General features: G+C 42.7%; 1 protein-coding gene across 3 annotated transcripts in view; it reads right to left on the bottom strand.

The window, feature by feature from the left end:
• kazna (kazrin, periplakin interacting protein a) overlaps nucleotides 1-18,929 on the bottom strand; it is a 137,997-nt gene that overhangs the window by 8,171 nt on the left and 110,897 nt on the right. For 2 of the 3 annotated variants that reach the window (XM_047331338.1, XM_047331339.1), the window contains exons 5-8: nucleotides 10,675-10,866; nucleotides 1,582-1,718; nucleotides 700-870; nucleotides 263-346 (exon numbers count right to left, since the gene is read on the bottom strand). In XM_047331338.1, coding sequence (XP_047187294.1) covers nucleotides 263-346; nucleotides 700-870; nucleotides 1,582-1,718; nucleotides 10,675-10,866 — 584 coding nt within the window. The remainder of the gene's footprint in view (nucleotides 1-262; nucleotides 347-699; nucleotides 871-1,581; nucleotides 1,719-10,674; nucleotides 10,867-18,929) is intronic. The other variant, XM_035643792.2, reaches the window with a different exon arrangement.

Raw genomic sequence — 18,929 nt, 5'->3', positions numbered from 1 at the left:
TATTTCCCCCATGCATTCTTATTCTCAGTAACACCTAAAAAAAAAAAACACATTCAGAAAAATCACAGCAGGAACCCAAGGGATTGGCGATGTTAGGATCACTGGGTCAGGGACTCCGACAAGGACGGCTGAGGGGTTAGTCAAACACGTGCAGCGGAGGAAGGGCTTCCCAAGACGACAATTAGGTCACAGTTCGGGGAGATTTCCAAGGAGTGGGAGGGTCAAGAGAGGTCAAATTTCAAAGTCTGGGGACCTGTCTTACCGCCATGACCCTAGATGAGTAGTCCCTGTCCGCAAGCCGCTCAAACACCCGGAACTCCATTCTCTGATTGACACAGTTACTCATCTGGGGGGTTGGAGACACGAGGGATGGCTGTATTGTATGTTCAAAAGCTTTTGGGGTTTGATTAGATGAAGCATAACGGAAATATTGCATGGTAACAGACAGATGTGCTCTAAACCCATGAAGCAGATATAAAAGAGAACTTGTGTTTACTTATTTGCAATTTGTATTGTTTGTCATAAATCTTGTCAGTAGTTTCAACACTTGTGATGAATATGTGTCTGAGCTGTAATGGATTCACTGTCCATCTTTCCTGTTCTGTGTTTAGCCCTAACCCCTTAACCCTACTGGCAACTGTATTTCACACACAAACAAGGGGACTGTCGACTTCAGCCCTGTCCGCCTTCAGTTCTCACCATGGCCAGTTCCGCCTCCAGCTCCTTGATGCGGTTCTCCTTGAGGTCGAGCTGAGAGCGCAGCAGCCCCGTGTGCTCCGTGGCTTCCTTGGTCTGCCGCCGCAGGTCCCACTTCTCTCTCTCCAGCAGGTCCTTCTCCTTGGCCAGTGCCTTCACCGCATCCTCGCTCTCCTGGTGGACACACAGATCCTGATGAATTGGCTCACAAATCGTGCACAGGACAAATATGAAAATCAGTCAGCGTACCTTTACATGCCGTTTCGATGAAATAAAGGTTTAAACGAGGCCATTGCTTATCCAACAGATTCACATACCTTCTTAAACCTTCTGTGTATATATGACATCACTCATGCTACATTTGTGGCTATCTATCAGTGGAAATGACTTTAGTGTATTTGTAATTTTTTGGGGGTACAAAAGAAATACACATTTTTTTGGAATGGCCTGAACATCTTAATGCCAAGATTATATCTTGAATATTTTAAACATCCTCACAGTCACACAAACACAAGTTTTCAATGCATTCAGATTAATTCACTGCATGGCTATAGATGCAAAATTTGATCATCTATATTTAAACCTGAGTAGAGATTAGAACATGTACAGTGCACACATTCATAAAATATACTCACCCACAGCATGCACACACACACAGCGTGCAAAACTGACGAGAAGAAGCAGCACAATTCTCACTGATTTACATAACCAGTTTTAGAAAAAAGGTGTTTTATTCAGATGTCAACTGTTTTTGCCTTTTTTGGGGTGTTTACAAGAATCCAACAGACACAGCAACAAGAAAAAAGGAGCCTCTTTGCAAGGATGTTTTTGTGCATGCACATGCCTGTGCCAGTGTAAAGTCATACAGAGCTTTGGCTGCCATACTTTTCTGTGCTGCTCATAGTTGCGTATGAAGTCACGGAGCTGCTCCTCCCGGCTCTCCAGTGTGGCATAGAGCTGCTGCATCTGGTTCACCAGGTCCGCTTTCTCCGCCTTCAGGCGCTTTCGGTCCGACTTCATGGCTGCGAGAGCGGACGAGAGAGAGAGAGAGAGAGTGTGCAATCTAGCATCAGAGACGAGCACTATTCGGTTGTTGGTTAATGTGTTTTGTGTGAAAAAGCTTTTCATTTATACGTAAAGAGGAAAATAACAATGACTTAAAAACACAGAGCGTTGGTGGGTTGAATATTATAAATTGCAAGGGGGAAAAAAACAGCACCTTTGTGATCACATCATAAACATGTAATGTATTTCTAATTTCACAGAGAAAAGGAAAAAAAAATCTATTCGCGTTTTTTGTCAAAACACAACATAGAAACAGGCACACGCATACAGACATCAGTGGTAGGAATGCAAACAAAATAAATACTCTAAAGGAGGCAGATAAATCAAACCTTGATTTTGTCTGCTAATATGCTTGGGGCGATTCATGTACAGTTTTTTCTTATCGTAGGTCAATAGAACCTGTAATAACTGATTTGCCCTCCAGCCCAACACTGGTTGCTATATACATTAAATCCGGTCTTCCTGAATCTACATACCAACACATCTCGGCAGTGTGTGTCCTCCACAAGTCCACATTGTGGCAGCTTCTTCATGCATAATAAGTAGGTTACTAAGCACCTTCAGATATGAAGCATTTTGAGGTAAAACAGTTTAATAAACCTGCTGTCGCTGGTTTAATATGGTGCGGCCGCATGTTGATAAAGAAGTGAATCACACATGAACCCGCCTGTCAATCTCCGCTCTGCTGCCGGCTTCGTCAGGGGCTGGCTCTCCCTTTTCATCTATCTCGCTCGCCACACACCCTCTCTAATCCTCTGGCTCTTCACCCACGCATCACGATAAAGAATGTGGTTCAGTGTAGTTATTCAGAGGAGCTCTAATTTTCTCAAAGACGACATCTCCTTTTCCTCTCCTCGGCGTCTGCCTCCTCTCCTGCTTTCTCTTGATCTTCTCTCCCCCTCGCCGCGCGAGGCTGTTTTCCAGACATCCGCGTAAAGCCGAGTTTCCCTTCAGCTACACCTCCACACCGACACTATCCTGTGTTTTATTGAGGGTTTGTGCATTCGCATTGTGTCTTTCACTCTTGTCTTCACATCTATCTCCTCACAGCACAGCGGCAGCTCTAACTGTTTGATGTTTCCTAACATCACACACTTCCTTCTTTCTGTCGGTCTAAGCTTGTTATCATATGTTCACCTCTCTTTTTCTTCCGTCTCTGTCCTCCCCGCGGAGCCGGCTGCCTGTCGTTAATTAACTTATATCACCGCCCGGCTAATGGCGTGACATTCACGAGTGGCGTCCAGGGAGCACGCTCAGGCGAGTGGAATGGAGAGTGGGGGAGCCTTTGCAAGGACAGATTCACCCTCTCGCTTCCTCTCTCTCACTTTACCACCCTCACCATTTTTATATCTCCTCCTTTCACCCGTTCTACAGCGGTGGAACCCCCCGAGCCAACGGAATATGTGGGCCAAAGTGGCCCGGGCGAATGAAAACAAGTATCATCCCTTATTGGCCAAGAGAAACAGGAAACCTTCCAGCACCTGCCTCAGAAAGTGAAATCAAAGACGCCTTTGAGATGAGCCAAAAAAACACTGCTGCCGCTTCACATCCTGCACCTGTGACCGTTGGCAACATCGATTTTCCTGGTGTCGGATACAAGGGAGCACTCACTGTGACTTGGTGAAAAGGGTCCATTCACGGTAGCCAATCCTGTTTGCTCCGTTACTTACCATTTAAAACCTGTGTATAAACATGTTTATTAAACAGGGATGGCCGTGCTCATCGCAGTGTGATCACACATGGAGAAGCACCGGCGCGTCTCCCTGCGATGACGGCCATATTGATGACCAACCTATTCTGGCTTGGTCCAAGCATCCAAGAGTTATTACCAGATTAAATAAGAGGGAACCACCTGGGAACCGTGGAGAGCCGAGGCTAATGTGAGTGGAGAAAGAGGAAGACGTGGAGAGGAGGACGTTTGAGAATCTTCAATTTCAATTTACTAGTCTCTGAGTCATTGAGGGACGATTCCTGTGCAACCAACTATCTTCTTTCTGGCTATTTTCAATGAATATGTTTTCTGTATTTTGAATAACTGCAGACTTTTCCCATTAGGCCTAGATTCCCTGTGTGTGTAAAATGTGAAACAATGGTTGTGTTTCTGCAAAACCTTGACTGCCTCGCAAATTCAGATACTAAAAGCCGAGGAAGAAGAATCGCGCAAAGAAAAAGTATTCATCATCAAAAAGCCCAAGCCAGCAACAAAAACACCTGCCTCCATCACCCCTCTCCTGACACACTCTCTAAAATCTGCATAAGTGTTTTATAGCCCACTACACGAAGCCCTTTTTCTCCCAAAGCCCTTGTGCCTTTAAGTATTTTAATGTGAACATCTACCGCCGTGGTGTGCTAAACGCCTTTGTCTGCTGGCTCCTCTCTGATGCTCTGCTGCTGGAGGGCTTCGATAGCCTGCAATGAGTGGGCCGACTCATTAGATACTAAACAAAAACACTGGACTCCTGCGGGAGTTCCCACCTGGATCCATCCCTGTACTGAAACTATCTTAAAGAGAAAAGCAACGCAGTGAAAACCATACAACATATACAGTAGACATAGATGTATAGTGGTCAGGGTGAAAGAGGATAACACAGCAAAACTGTGCTTGGTGTTTGCAACATGCTGAATGTAACGTGGAGTAGATTGTACTTCTGAAAAGATAAATCCTGCAACCTGAACGATAATAGAGATAGATAGATACTATAGTCATCACAAGGCACTTCAACAAACATCATGAAATAAAAATAATAATGATAATTTCTAATAGTTGTATAGTTTTGTGGTTCTTATCATTTTTTAAATTTGAAAGGGTGATGAGCTTGGGATATATATTTCTATCTATCTATCTATCATCTATCCATCTATCTATTTATAAATTACAAAAAATACTTAAGTCTCCACATTGAGTTCTCGCATACACAATTAACCACTTGCTTCAAATATAAAATGATATCTACAGTAAGTCTCTTGTCTAACCTCAGTTAAGAAGTGTCTTGTGAAATAGCGCCCGACGTCGCCAGGCGTAAAATACCTTTGTCGTCATGGTAACATTAACAAATGTGCAATTAAGCTTTTGGACGAGTCACAGTCTGGCTAGCCTTCAGTCAATAAAAATCAAAAAACAACTTGTAACACGTCACTTGCCTTCCTCCTTTGCCCCTGTTATAATTACTGCGGCCACAAGAGGTTACCTGACAATAAAATGTAACTATGGGTCGTAATAAGCTGCTTGCACAGATGCTTCTCTCTGGCTAAATAATAATCCTCATTATCTAGTGTGCCCTCGAATACGAGAAGAGTGTGTGCTAGTTATTTTTAACTTGCTATTCAACAAAATTGCATTTGTGTTGAATCGAAAACTGTTGTCCAAGCAAGTTCAGTTTACTTTCAACAGCGGACAACAGGGTCACAGACATAGAGGGCCACTTATCACCCCTCAGAAAAAACTGATGGTTCACATTAATGAACGAGCCCACTCCAACACTGTCACCTCTCCATAGAACTTCAGTCCGAAAGAGGAGGCATAGGCTTTTAGTCGGCTCTTAACATAATTATTTGGGGAGAGAACAAAAGAGACATTGGTTCATTGGAGGGAGTCCATTGTTCACGGTTTGGGATTTTAAATCTGCCAAGCTGAATAATGAAGTAGGAGCCTCGGAGCTGCTCAGTGAGCTCATCTCCTCACTTCCTCAGTAAAACCAACTCACTGGATTTAGCATGAGCTTGATATCTGAATCGGTGGAGTTGAGCGGTCCTGAGGAGGTCATGTTGCTGGGAAATTACAGTTGACCCTGGTTATATTGTCACAGACGACCTCATTATTCAGGTTGAAGCAATGGGACAACACAAATACAAAAAGGAGAACTGTGACATAGGATTCTGACAGGATGATTATGGTACAACGTATCTCTGATGACTGAAGTATCCTCGATTACCACTAAGGGTCACTGTGGTCAAAACACGCATTCTCATTCAAGACCATTCGATGAGAATAGATGGAGCATGTTGAACAGCAACACTGCCTTCATAACCTGTTATGATGAAGCTTCTGACAGCGCTGAGGATATACATAAAAAGAAAAGTCGAGCCTACAATCATTTTCCCAGGTTTCAAAAAAAACTTTATTTGTTAAATAATACAGTAAAAGTCACATCCACCCATTACAAACACATTCATATAATTGCCCCTATATGCTAGCAGACTGGAGGAAGCAGGGATCTAACCATCAGGTCTTCTGGTTAGTGGATGAACCCTCTCCACCTCCTGGGCCACAGTCGCCCGTGTGTGTCAGTGTGTGTGTGTCTGCTGGTGTGAAAACACCTTGTGAGGGAAAGAGGCCTCGCAGTAAAGGGCAGAGCTGCTTTCTGAGGACAGTGTAGCGTGAAATGACACTAAACAGAGCCGGCAGACTGTGCTTTCATGATACACACTGTAGCTGTCTGCTGCTTTCATTACAGCCCCGGACTGAGTCCCTCAGTGACAGTAGTGACCCAAAGAGGAAGGAGCTAATTAAAAAAGAGCAGACAGAGAAAACTTTGTCCATTAAACAAAACTTGGATGAGAAAGTCCAAACGTATGAACTTGTTTTGACGACAGTCCAACTGCGAGGGCAGCAACTGCGTCTTCACTTCAGGCTTTGGAGATTGCAAAGACAGGTTGGTGGAGATGAAATGACTCCAAGTGGCAGTTCTGGGGTTGAATGTGAGTCGTGAGTTAGCAATTATTTGTCAGTAAGCACGATCTCCATGTCATAGTGCTAAGTGACAGATGTCTGCCGCACAGCGGGTGTGAGCTCAGGCCCGAGCATTGAAAACAGTGTGAGCGTCACAGCAAACAAAGGCAGAGGAAGAGACAGAGGAGGAGAAAAGTCACTGGAGAGAAAACAGACTCGAGAGTATCGTTTCCCTCTGCGTTCTCCATTTTGTATTCATAGAACAGCAGAAAATCTGCATGTAATTTTGCCACAAACCATCTGAGCCGCTGTGCGAGTGGCAGCACTCATTCTGTGAACCGTTCCCAGGGTGAACAGGTATTATCTCGAGCGGCAGAGAGCAAAAGAGGGGATGATGCATTTCTTTCATGCTGCTGCATCACTCCAGCCTTTTGCTTTTTTTTCCATTTCTTATTCTTCTTCCCCTAAATCCAAAGCAGAACCACAGGAAAATAAATGAATAAAAACTAAAAACACGAAGCTACTCGGCTTCACAATAATTGTTGGTAGCACTTCAATAAAAAGAAAAAACCCCCGGGGCACTTCAGTTCTCCAAACATTGCTCTCCTTCTTTGGGGAAAAACACAATAGGAGGTTCACAATATGCCAGCCCCGTGAAAACTGTGGGGGGAATTAAATAAGAGTCGACATCTAGCCTCCAATCAGGAAACATATGGAAATTGCTGTAGTTAATGAGGTATTCTCAACAACATCTGACATGTTCTTCCTACATCACAAGCCACTTGAACAACCAACGATTTCTAACTCCAACACTTAATGTGCAAACACAAAGAGTGACGAGATGAGGAATGTTGAGGGCTTCAAGAAATATAAATGACCAGATATCTGTTTCTCTAGAGCTGTTTTCAGTCACGACATTCAAATTGGGTGCAGACATTTTCCTTTCACATATGATGAATGCAGCTCAGACATTTACTGGGAATCTTCCACGGAGACTGGAAGCAAAAGTTCCAGAAAAAGTCAGGAACAACATTGGAGGAAGGAACATGTCCAATTTTAAGTGAAAGCGTCTTAGGAAGAAGTCTAGGACTTGAGCTGAACTGATGTAGTCCAGTAAACGAGCACACCACTAGACAGGGGAACAACCAACCAACAGATCTAACGCTCAATACACGTTGAGTCTGAGGCTACAGTCCTTACACCAAAAGGGCAATTCATTTATTATAAAGCAAACTCAATTTTATTTTCAGAAAAATTATCGAATTTAGTAAAAAATAATAACTTACGACATTGACATGTTGGAGTTTCTCAACCTACGAAGGAGAGTACACGATACGGTGATAATTAATATATTGCAATTGGTCATTACTTCACTACCTTTTTCATTTTCTCTTCATTGTTCTAGCGCGTGACAGCCCATTAAGATGTTAATATACACAGAATAAAATGGTCTCGTCTTAACTTTAACGGTATCAAAAGATTCAGACAAGTGCATGTTTTAATTTGCCAACTGTCCTTATCAAAACATACCCACGCACCACAAAATCCTCACCAGTTCTGCCCAGCACCCTGTGGAACCATCTGATGCCTGGAACATCAGTACATTTGGGTGAGAGCGTCTAGAGGAGCAACACAAACAAGACCGAGAGACAAAAATGGGATGACAGCTGTCTTTTGCTGGGGAGTAAATTCGCTGGCTGCCACCCACGACAGTGTAAGAACAAAAAGCTAACCAATACTGTTGCTGGCCTCTCAAAGCTGTCTTAAAAAATAGTGTCCTTGGAGTCTGTGCAAGCCAAAGTGTCGGTTAGACGGGAGAGCGACAACCGCGGAATAACAAAAGAGCTGGTAACCAGCTGCTGTATGGGTAAATCATGTGGAAAATGACAATAAGAAAATATTCATAATTCAGAAATGCCCGTCACTTTCGCCGCTGAATGCAAATGTATTCATTTTCAGGGGTCACTCTTTGGCCAGAAGCTCCACCTGAACACCACTTCTGCCCCGGTTAAATAAACCAGCTTTAAGAACGAAAACAAAGAGCAGTGCCGGGAACGTCTCCTCAACCTCCTCCGACAGAAGCAACCTCGAATATGACAACGGCCAATTTCCTGTTGTCCTCCCACATACCCCATCTTAATTGCAGACGTGATCCACCCTGCTTAACGTTTCCGAACCTTATAAGCCAACCAAAGTCCCCCTTTATAAAGCTTTCATTAACCACTGATTACTGTCAGTGCCTGCTGGGGCTGGTAAGCTGTGGCCTTCATTAACAGGCCTGAGTCACACACACACACACACACACACACACACACACACACACACACACACACGACTGTATGAGCCTGTGTGCAGCTGCTCAGTCGGCCAAATATCACAGCCGAAGAGGAGATAAGTATTATATTTGATGTGTGCTCTCTTCCACTCTGCCCCAATCCGTTTTGTTTTTGTCTGGCTATTTCAGAAGGCGCACGCTGCAAGTGTCAAGTGCAACAAAATCGCCCGACAGCATGTCACGCGTTTGTCTGAAACAAAAATGGTGGTTTTGTGCTCTGCCTCATTCCGTGGGCAGTACGTCTTTGAAAGGGATGATTCACCGCCACACTGATGACATCTCTGCTTGATGGTGTGCAATCCGCTGTGCGCCGTCTGTCAGAAGTTCTTCATTACTCCAGTCCGTGCACAGTGTCTGTGAGGGCATCGTGTCAGTGAATTCCCTTTTCTAGATCTCTCATGTAAAAAAAGATACAGACCACCTTTTACTCTGGTTGTTGGTCATCAACAGAGAGGAAGCTGTGCTGTACGTCAGTACTTCATCAGTTCAGAGAAGAGCATTGTGACGATTTTGAGCGTTGATGTTAAGTCTCTCTCCAAGGAGCTCTATTCTGCTAATTACATTTTTGAGGTAACTTATATTTAAATCATATTTGACCTGTTTCTCAAAATTAAAGAATTTCTAAGCAGTTGAAACAACCCCCCCTTTTATGCAATTAAATCCACATGTTTGTCCTTTCTGTGCCAAACATCCATAATTTGGTACAGTATTCTAATAAGGACATTCAGGCAGAAAAGCATAATTTAAAAAAATAAACAGCTGAGACTGACTCGTGATTGGTGTGAACTGGCGGGATGTAGATATCGCAGCTCCACACACCACCATCACTACAGCGCAGAATCTGGCTCCAAATGACGTCAAAAGTGTGTGATGGCAGCACCTGTGTGCAGGATATTTTGGCTTCATCTTTGTAGAACAGGAGAAATTGGAGTCGTGTCGTCCATCTTTATATACAGTCTATGGTATTTCTCTTTCCTTAAGTGTGTCGTACAGCTTTTTGTGTGTGTGTGTGTGTGTGTGTGTGTGTGTGTGTGTGTGTGTGTGTGTGTGTACGCATGCAGCAATAGCCCGGGTCAGAACCGAATCTGCGGCTGCTGATGGAGGACACAGTACAAGCCTCCATACACGTTGCGCCAGCTCAACCAAGTGAGCTATTTAAAAAAAAAAAAGAATAATGATAAATTGAGAATACAGCCTTGTTCTGATGATACAGTGGAGCTTCTACAGTACATTTTTTTTTCAAGTTAACGCATCAGTGTCCTCTCTCAGCCCCAGATACCACTTCATTTCTCAAGCAGAACACATGCTAATGGCCTGTAATGCAGCTAATGGGCAACATTAACCACACTGTTACAGACACTAATGTTAACATTATGGTGACAAGAAAAAAAAGCGCCGGGTTTCAAGCTCCCTGGAACAAGATGCAGCAGGTTTTCTCTCAGCATGAGGGCGGAGTGGCAAACAGCTGCAATCTAAATGATTACAGAATGTGTTGAGCAGAAACTGGCTGCGACTTCACTTCACTCTGCATACTTTTGGACATTTAAGTTACACATTTTTAATAATGTATGCTGCAATACTTGGCCCGTTGTGGATCGCAGCAAACTACTTTTGAGTTTATTGTACTGTCTTGTGCACGGTGTTTGTATTCTTATCGCCTTAACTTTACAAGAAATGTAGTTTTATTCCAAGTAGCAATTGAATTATTCACCTTAGAGAGTCTACTGACATGCATTGTCCATGACAAAAGAACAGTACAAAACATTAATGAGTCAAAATGACTTTACAAGATTTGAGTAATAAAAAAAAAAGTAACTATTCCTATGTTTTTAATTTGACAGGCCAAAGAATGATAATGATGACATGAGTATTTGAAATAACACATGCAGCTTCTCGCTTCCTTCCCTACCTTGCAGAGCCTCCTTGGCCCGGTCCAGCTCCTGCTCCTTTTGAGTCAGCTGCACGCGTAGCTCCGTGGCAGAGAGCACGTCGGCCGAGCAGCCGCCCTGGGTCTCCTCCAGGTCTTTACTCAGCATGTCCTTCATCTGCCGCAGCAGGTGCACCTCCTCCTGGAGCTGGGCCACCTCCTCGCGCAGCAGGACTGCAACACAGAGAGGGAAGAACACTTAAACCCGCGGACACCAAAAAATGGCCCAATATATTTTTTTGCAAGGTGGCTTCAACAGTAAATCTTTTTTTTTTTTTTTTAAACAAAGTAGAAATGTATTTATATATTAATTAATTATATAACAGAGGGGTCATATGCATACTGGAATTTAGTCTCAGACACTGCAGAACTAGTTATTTCTGAAATGAAAATTTAAAGTTTTATCTGCCGCCAAATGTTGTTTCTTGCCACGTGGTGATGGCCGCTTGCCAAGAGTTTCAGGCGTTGTTGCTTTTACAAGGCAAGAGGTTATAATAGGTCCTCTGAGCAGTGCCACTTATTCAGGGCAGACTGGACACTTCATGCGAAAATGAGGACCGGCTGGGCCAGTGCTCGCTGGTTAGGATGCTAATCTACCCTCTCCTCTCGTCCAATTTCACCACTAAGGGGAACTGGATCGATTTTGCCACCAACAGGAATCTCGTGACCACTTGTGCATCTGTTTGCAGCTCGTCTCCTTGATAAAGTCTGATCCCAGATTCAAGATGGCCTCGGGTCGAGGAAAACCCCAAACAGATTCTTTTCTCAGGTAAAAGACCAACTTTTCCCTGTGCATTGTAGTTTGTCGGAGGCTTAGGAAATAGAAAAGTTTAGGCCTCATGCATCATGATGACATGAGTATTTGAAATACCAGTAGTGTACACTATATAGTGTATGGGAAACTAATGTGCACTGAGACTTGGGAGACTCCGGAAGTCACAGCACTTGTGCATAAAGTTCAGCTGGCTTGAAACAGAAATTATGTGGGCTTCATCATTGACATTTCAAGCTATTAATGAGCAACCTTTCGAGGTGACCATGACTCTGTGGAAAGTAGGGCACCTTCTGGCGGTGGGTTATTCTTATCAATGTTTGCCCTCGAAAAAGACCCAGAGCTGGCAAAAACTGCCCTGACGATTCCCGGCAATGCAAAACTACTGTAAATAAGTCGTTCATAAATGAAATAACTGATGAGATAGCTGATAAAACAGCGTATTGTTGAGGAAATATGCAAATTGGATACAATACAAGTCCCAACAGGCAGCTGTAGTTTCACAGCTATATGGATGCAGTGACTCAGGAAATGGTGCACTGCGTTGGAACAGTGGATTCATGGAATCCATTGTGTCCCTCAACCTGGAAAGCAGCACCGTTCTGGACCCGCTGACGCCCACTCTGGAACCACTGTCATCCATTCTGAGTTCACTGTTGTCCAACAGCTCATTCTCATACACACAAACACCCCACACCTCAGGATGATGCGGCATTTCAGGTTGCCCTAACCTTTGGAGCTCCCACAGCTTGATGTGAGAAGTCTTTTTTTCCAAAAAAGACGTGTTCACTAAGCAGAGCAGAAGCATGTCAAATCCCTGCAAAGCTCATTTTAGGGGAGTCCTTTTGAGAACAACCTGACCAAGAAACGTAAGACAGAGTGGAGAGTGAGTTTGCCGAGGAGATTCAACTCACCTGGGAAACAGTCTGCAGCTTTATTAGGCCCAACCTGAGCCACCGCTAAGTAGCTTACAGACAATCATCACAATCATTAGTTGCATTATTCTTGTGTAAAATGTTTTGCTGAATTCAGTACTTAAAATGATCAGTTCTTTTTCAGTGTGCGTTTGGCACTTTAAAACAATATCAAACAACAGATAAGTGAGAGAGTGGAATAAAATGTCCGCTGAGTGTTATTTTAGAGACTTTTTGTGACTTTATTAGCGCACTAATAACCGACAAAGGCCTTGGATTTGTGTGAAATGGAAGGTTTAATAGTGGCACGAGACTAAATGGCTTCAGCATGATTTAGTACAGTATTATAGTAAATATTAGGCTACATTGTTGGGTCACAAAGAAATCATGTGGACTGAGGCAAATTCTAAGTTTAATTGTTGGAATACACAGTAAATGAGCAAATCAATTCATTGTAGTTTTAAAATATAAATATAAGATATTCAATATGAATATACCCCCCTTGATTGCAAGGATCAGAAACTTTCACAAATCACTGTTGGTAATATGCATCATAAGAGTATATTGGGTCCAGTAGATGAGAAGAGACAAGAAATTGATATTAAAATTACATTTGCCTTTGAAGTTGCCTGTTACACCTGCTGTGTGTTGTCAGGGATCATGAGAAACGACGTGGACCCATATTGATATTCAGTGACTGTTGCTTTAGAGCGCTACGCCCTGGTGTTGTTGCAAAGAAGCAAACAATAAAATGAAAACAGCAGCAGAGGGACATCAATCTTTCCTCGCAAATTTGAGTCGCTGAAAATGTTTCAAGGTGCTTTCAAAGTATCAGCAGTGGGCACAGAACCTCATTCGCTTTTAAAACAAGCAACAACAGACAAATCTCACACTTCAACTTCTCACATCAACCCTCAAAAAAGAAGAAGAAATATTTCATCTAAAAATATGTATTTTCCCCACACTGAAGGTGCGTGTCTATATGGAGCACATGGAGAGTAATTTATAAAAGAATGAGTAGAGACATTCTGCTCAATTTCATGCATCCTCAGGGCAGACGGGGGGCGGGCGCTGCTCAGTCCCATCTCGCATGGCTTTACTATCAAGTGCCCTGCATAAATCACACTTCACACTCTCATACCCCAGCTCCAATATTACTGTCTGAAAAGATAAAATCAATCAGAGGTGAATTATGGGAGGGCTGGAAATGGGACCCTAAACATGCCGCAAACAAACACATTAAAGATAGAATACAGGGTTGGACATGTAAAAGTGTATAGTGGGTGTCAACATGCAGAGGCAGAAGTCGTTGTCCAGCAGTGTAAGGCCGATTCTGCAAAAATAATGTTTGCATTCAGCTAAGAAACACACCGGAATTTTGCTCATATCGCCCATTTTAGAGTGTCTTTCATCATTATTACAAGAGCTCGACCGATAATGTCGACTGGCCAATAATATCGGCCGATATGAGCCTTTCACAGACATATCAGTTTTGGCATTTATGTTTACTGATATGCACTGATATGAAAACCTTTTTCAGAATAATAATGCAGACAATATGTGCATTTGTGTTTGCATTTGAGATAAAAGTTTGTTTATTTTCAGATTTTGGTTAAACTGTAAAATATCGAGCCCCAATTACATTTCTTTGTCATATGGGTTTGATAAGGGCATTTTAGGAATTATTGTCAATCTTTATATCGTATTCAGAAATGTTACGAAAAAAAAAAAAAATCAATATTGGCCAGGCTCTACTGTTTTGTTCAGCAGTCCCAGTTTGGAACGTCTTCAAAGAGAACAGCTTTACAGAAGTTCACATGTACAGTGGGGTCATATATCGACCGATATATAGCTATCAGAAATTCTTTATACCTTTATATCTGTATCGGCCCCCCAAAATCCATACCAGTCGGGCTCTGATTATTACACCATGACAGGATTTAGAAACCTTTAAGAGAGGAGTCAGAGTATGTGATGTTTGGAGTCCAGTGTTCTCTATTTTAGTAATAACTGAGCCTATTTTTGCTGACTCCTGTAATGACATCATTCGGCAAATAATAAGAATGAGTCTCAGTATGTGAATGACACGTGTCTTCAATCGTGTGAATCGAACAAAGTTCAATTCAGCCTTCCCTCCTCGTACAGCAGACTTGGTGTTACGTACAATCACCCACAGTTGTGATTTTAGATTATGTGATTGCATGAGTACAGAGATCTTCAACACTACAACAAACTTCATCTTCAGGTCTCAACTGCCTGGCTCTCCCCTCTCCAACGCAGTCAAGGCTGATGTCACAGGTTTCTTCCTGTTTAAAGATAATTATTTTTTCTCTCCACTATCGCCAAGTGCCTGCTCATTGTGGGAACTGCTGTGGTTTATCTCAATAATATTGTAAGGCCTCAACCTTGTGATGATGATGATGTCTGTTGCTGAAAAACAACTAAAATTGAATTGAACTGAATAATCTCTCCCTTCATTGAAGCTGAAATGAACCTTTGTGTCAGTTTCACTGCTGACGCGCGGTGGTGTTACCTGCGTCTCAGGGCTTTTCAGTCCTTTAATTTGAGTTCACTGACTCAATGTAGGAGAGTGAGGACGAGGGCTGCCCGCTAAGTAATGAAAGTGAAATTTAAAGGGGGCCATTAGGAGAAGGGTCAGGAGAAAAACGGCAGCATGTGGAGTGTCATTACACAGAGGTATATTTAATGGACCTGATAATGGAGCCACATTTTACGGAGGAACTCAAGCAGCAACACCCATATTAGCAATCCAAAGAGTCCGTCTACTCTGGGAACAACTGACCCCACGACGCAGTTCACAGGTGTTTAAAAATTCAATGATGCACACGTACTCAATTTGATTTCTTATTCAGAAAGTGTGCATGTATTGATTGTGCAAAGGCAAGGGCAGCATAACAGGGAGCCATAACTAAGGGACAGGAGGACATATACATACATATAATTATACTGTTCCCATCTGACTTGAAACTAACACTTGGTGACTCAATTGTGTGTCATAATAACACTGAATAAGGAAAACAAGTGGTTTACACTCGGACTTGTCTGCAGTCATGACTAGCGGCATGACTCACTTCTCGGCATCTGGCGGTGAAGTTGCACATTGCAACCAACGGAGTGCTCCTTGATAGGAAGTATAATAAAAAGCTCACTGAAGAAATGAAGTGAGCTTTTTGGTTTTGTTTCAGGTGAGTTCGCACTAAAGAATACATAATTATGGGAATTATATTCCTTTTCTGCTGACAGATCACTCTGAATCCTGCACACTGGACACTTAAACCCCGACACTTGACCATCCAACAGGGCACTCTACATCTACAGCACGAAAAGGCAAATGCTAGATTAACTGTCTAAATATGCCACAGCAGGTCATTAGCAGGAGTGTGTGAGGTGGAAACAGATATGTTATTGTCTTCTCCTCCAGCCTCCCGTGGGGGGGCATGGAGCTGGAGCAAGCTAGATAATACTGTCAGAGGTGGGGGGGGGGGGGGGGGGGCGTGAAGACAGCCACCTATTTTTCAATGTCCGCAACGCCTCTAGGTCGGCGAGGGTTAGGGTTAGGGTTAACCCTAAGGGGGGTTAACCCTAACCCTAACCCAGCTGCCAAAATATGGTCACGTTTTAATTTTAAGGTTCATAATTTGGCATGTTTATGTTTGTATAAATTGACAAAATAATTTTGTTACCTATTCCGGTGTCAAGTGTTTCCTCATGTCTCTCCCTACATATTCTATATTCTGCAAATTAACAGAAGCACTCAAGCTATAGCCTTACTAGTTAATATTATATGATACTGTACTCCGTTGGCAAGTTTTCCACACCGTCTTTGAAATCAATTCCATAAAAATGGCTAGTGTAACACATATAGGGAAGAAAAAGCCACAGAAGAAAAAAAACATCACAAGGCAACTGTCTAAAAATTCACATTACATAAAGGGGTCTAGGTGAATGAAAAAACCATAACGACTTCATCGCAAAAGCCCTGACAAAAAAGCATCTATGACAGATACAATGTGTACAATGGTAGACATTGATATTGAACACGGACCTTGGGTAGTTTGAGTGAATGAAAAAAAAATAAGGATGTAACCCTGAGAGGTAACGAATATGAATAAGTATCCAACCTTTTACAATTTTACTAATTTTTCTGACATGATTCACCACAGCAACCAAAGGTTGGATATAGGGGCTGCTGTTTTTAGCTGCACTTCTGCCCAAAGTTTGACAACACGGGGTTGTGTTGTCTTTGGCAGTGGTGGGACTGTGTTGCCATCACGACCGCAGCACTAGCAGGGATGAGAGGACGCATCGGGGTTGGATGTTTGCTACCTCTCGGCTGTTAGCTCAAACTTCAACACCACCTGTTCCCCACCGGCTGACAGGCATCAGGATTATCTCGCTCCCAGGTGACAGCTACTACATTAGTCAGACATTCGGTGTGGCACATTTATACTGTATCTAATAATCAAACTCAATAGATATATACACTGTGTTACAGTTTATGTTTTATTCTGTAGTTGTATCTCTATTACTAATGGTGAAACTCTCCTGCAGATATCTGGGAACACTGTGTGTTTCTAACACATACAGGCAAGAAATACATGTAAACAAGACAACTATTAAAAAATAAATATGTTTGGTATATTCACTTATTTTTCTTATAGTATCATATTTTTTTTATCTAGGCGTGTATTTTTCTTTATAGATCTCTATTTTCTGCTATCCACGTTGCTGCTGTGAAAACCCCAAATTCCCCGTTGTGGCAGGATTAAAGGAATATCTCATCTTATCTTACTGTAATTGCACTGAGAAACCGTGAGCACAAACTAGTGCAGTACAGAAGGTCAAATCAAGTTTAATGCTGAATCATGAAGCCAATCTGTAATGTGTGATGAACGTTTGAATTTTACAGTGACTTATTACTTATCGTGTATACTTATAGGTTACCTGGTGAACATTATCCCCACCTCAGTTGATATGGTGAACTTGTAAGCAAACAGGCCGTTATTTACTCATCTAGCAGCTTGTTGGCGGTCGTGTTTTGAAAAGGATGCTTTCTGTTCTGTTTGATTTCCGCCATTTCTGCTAAATGTTCCCATTCTCTTCACCGGCTATTCGAAAACTGTGTCTGTCCGTGGCTCGGTTGTGAGCAGGTAGCTGCTGAAGACTATAGAGTGGGAGCAGTATGAGTAAAGCAGAACCGTTTACACTCATTGCAAACTTGAGGGAGCTGCAGTCGGGTGATAATTCTCCGTAGGTTCATCACTATGAGCGTCACCGCTCTCACAGTGTCACATTTGATTTCACAGGGTCGCTTGGTTCATTATTATTATTATAAAAAAGTATTGATCATGGCCAAACACCCATGCACATCTAAAAGTGGCACAGTTTTCTCCGTCTGCAAGCTGCTGCGAACTAGGTGGTGCTAAAGATGGTTAGCTGACATGCCACAAAACCTGCTGCTGCTTTATCGGTTGATGTTCATCTTGCATTGCCGTTGTTGAGAAAATGGTTCAGTGCAGTGCACAGAGGTCAGGGAGCGGGACAGCTCACGCTACAGTGATGAGCACCGTGAAGAAAAAACAAGTGCAAGTAACATATAGCACTCTTCTAAAAGCATTCACTGTGGATACCCAAAAGCAAATGTTAAAAACTGTTTTCAATGCCTGTTAATCTGTCATTAATACCTGAAGCGTTAGACGTTTTGCGGTAGTAAAAGCAATAGTGTGGTGTTTATGTTTCCGCTTAGCGATGCCAAGAAATACTCAAAATTGTGGACAGTCTCTACCAGCTTAAGTATTATGCAACTGTGAGGTGCCACAGGGATTAAAGTGAGGCTAATCACCACTGATCTCTGCCTCCATTCCCTAAACATGCCCACCTCGAGTTGTCATGATTCAATAAAACGGTAAATAAAACCTCCATCCTGGGTGACTGATGTCAATGACTCTTTAAATGTGTGCATTAGCACAGCAGCAGCAGCAGCAGCCATGCATCAGCAGACATGCAGTTGGAACCAGTAAATTATGAATCTGATCAGTGTCATTTCTTATTTTTTATGATTGAAGCAAAATGGCTGAGACTGTCTTCGTAAATGATCCTGGAGCCTCCGCGGCAGCTTTAAGTACAGTGGGAAGCAGTCATCCATTCATTCATGTTGCAAAATATCAGCCCTTCTTGGTGACAAAATCTTTCATCCTTTCCTCATGAAGTGGACTTCACGGTGCCAATAAGACATTTTTGGCAAATGTAAATTGTTTGCAAGGTTCAAAGTCTCTTTCCACTGCCACAAACCTCCAAACGCCCCAAAAGATCTTCTACGGTAGCACAACAATGTGAACCTCATGGAAATAAGACCCTACCAACAATGAGCCCTCTGTGGCTGTGGAGGATGGTTCTACAATGGCTAAACAACAAGCACTGGATTGTAATCGTGGACAGACAACAACAGGCAACAAAGGACTAATGAAGCTTGTGGCTGCATGTGGCGGGTGAAATCCACATCCCCATGATTGACTCTGCGCCTGATCCCT

Source organism: Scophthalmus maximus, chromosome 3 (genome assembly GCF_022379125.1).
Source record: "Scophthalmus maximus strain ysfricsl-2021 chromosome 3, ASM2237912v1, whole genome shotgun sequence".
NCBI lineage: Eukaryota > Metazoa > Chordata > Actinopteri > Pleuronectiformes > Scophthalmidae > Scophthalmus > Scophthalmus maximus.
The sequence above is the reverse complement of the archived record's forward strand: the minus strand, read 5'-3'. Positions and strand labels throughout refer to the sequence as shown.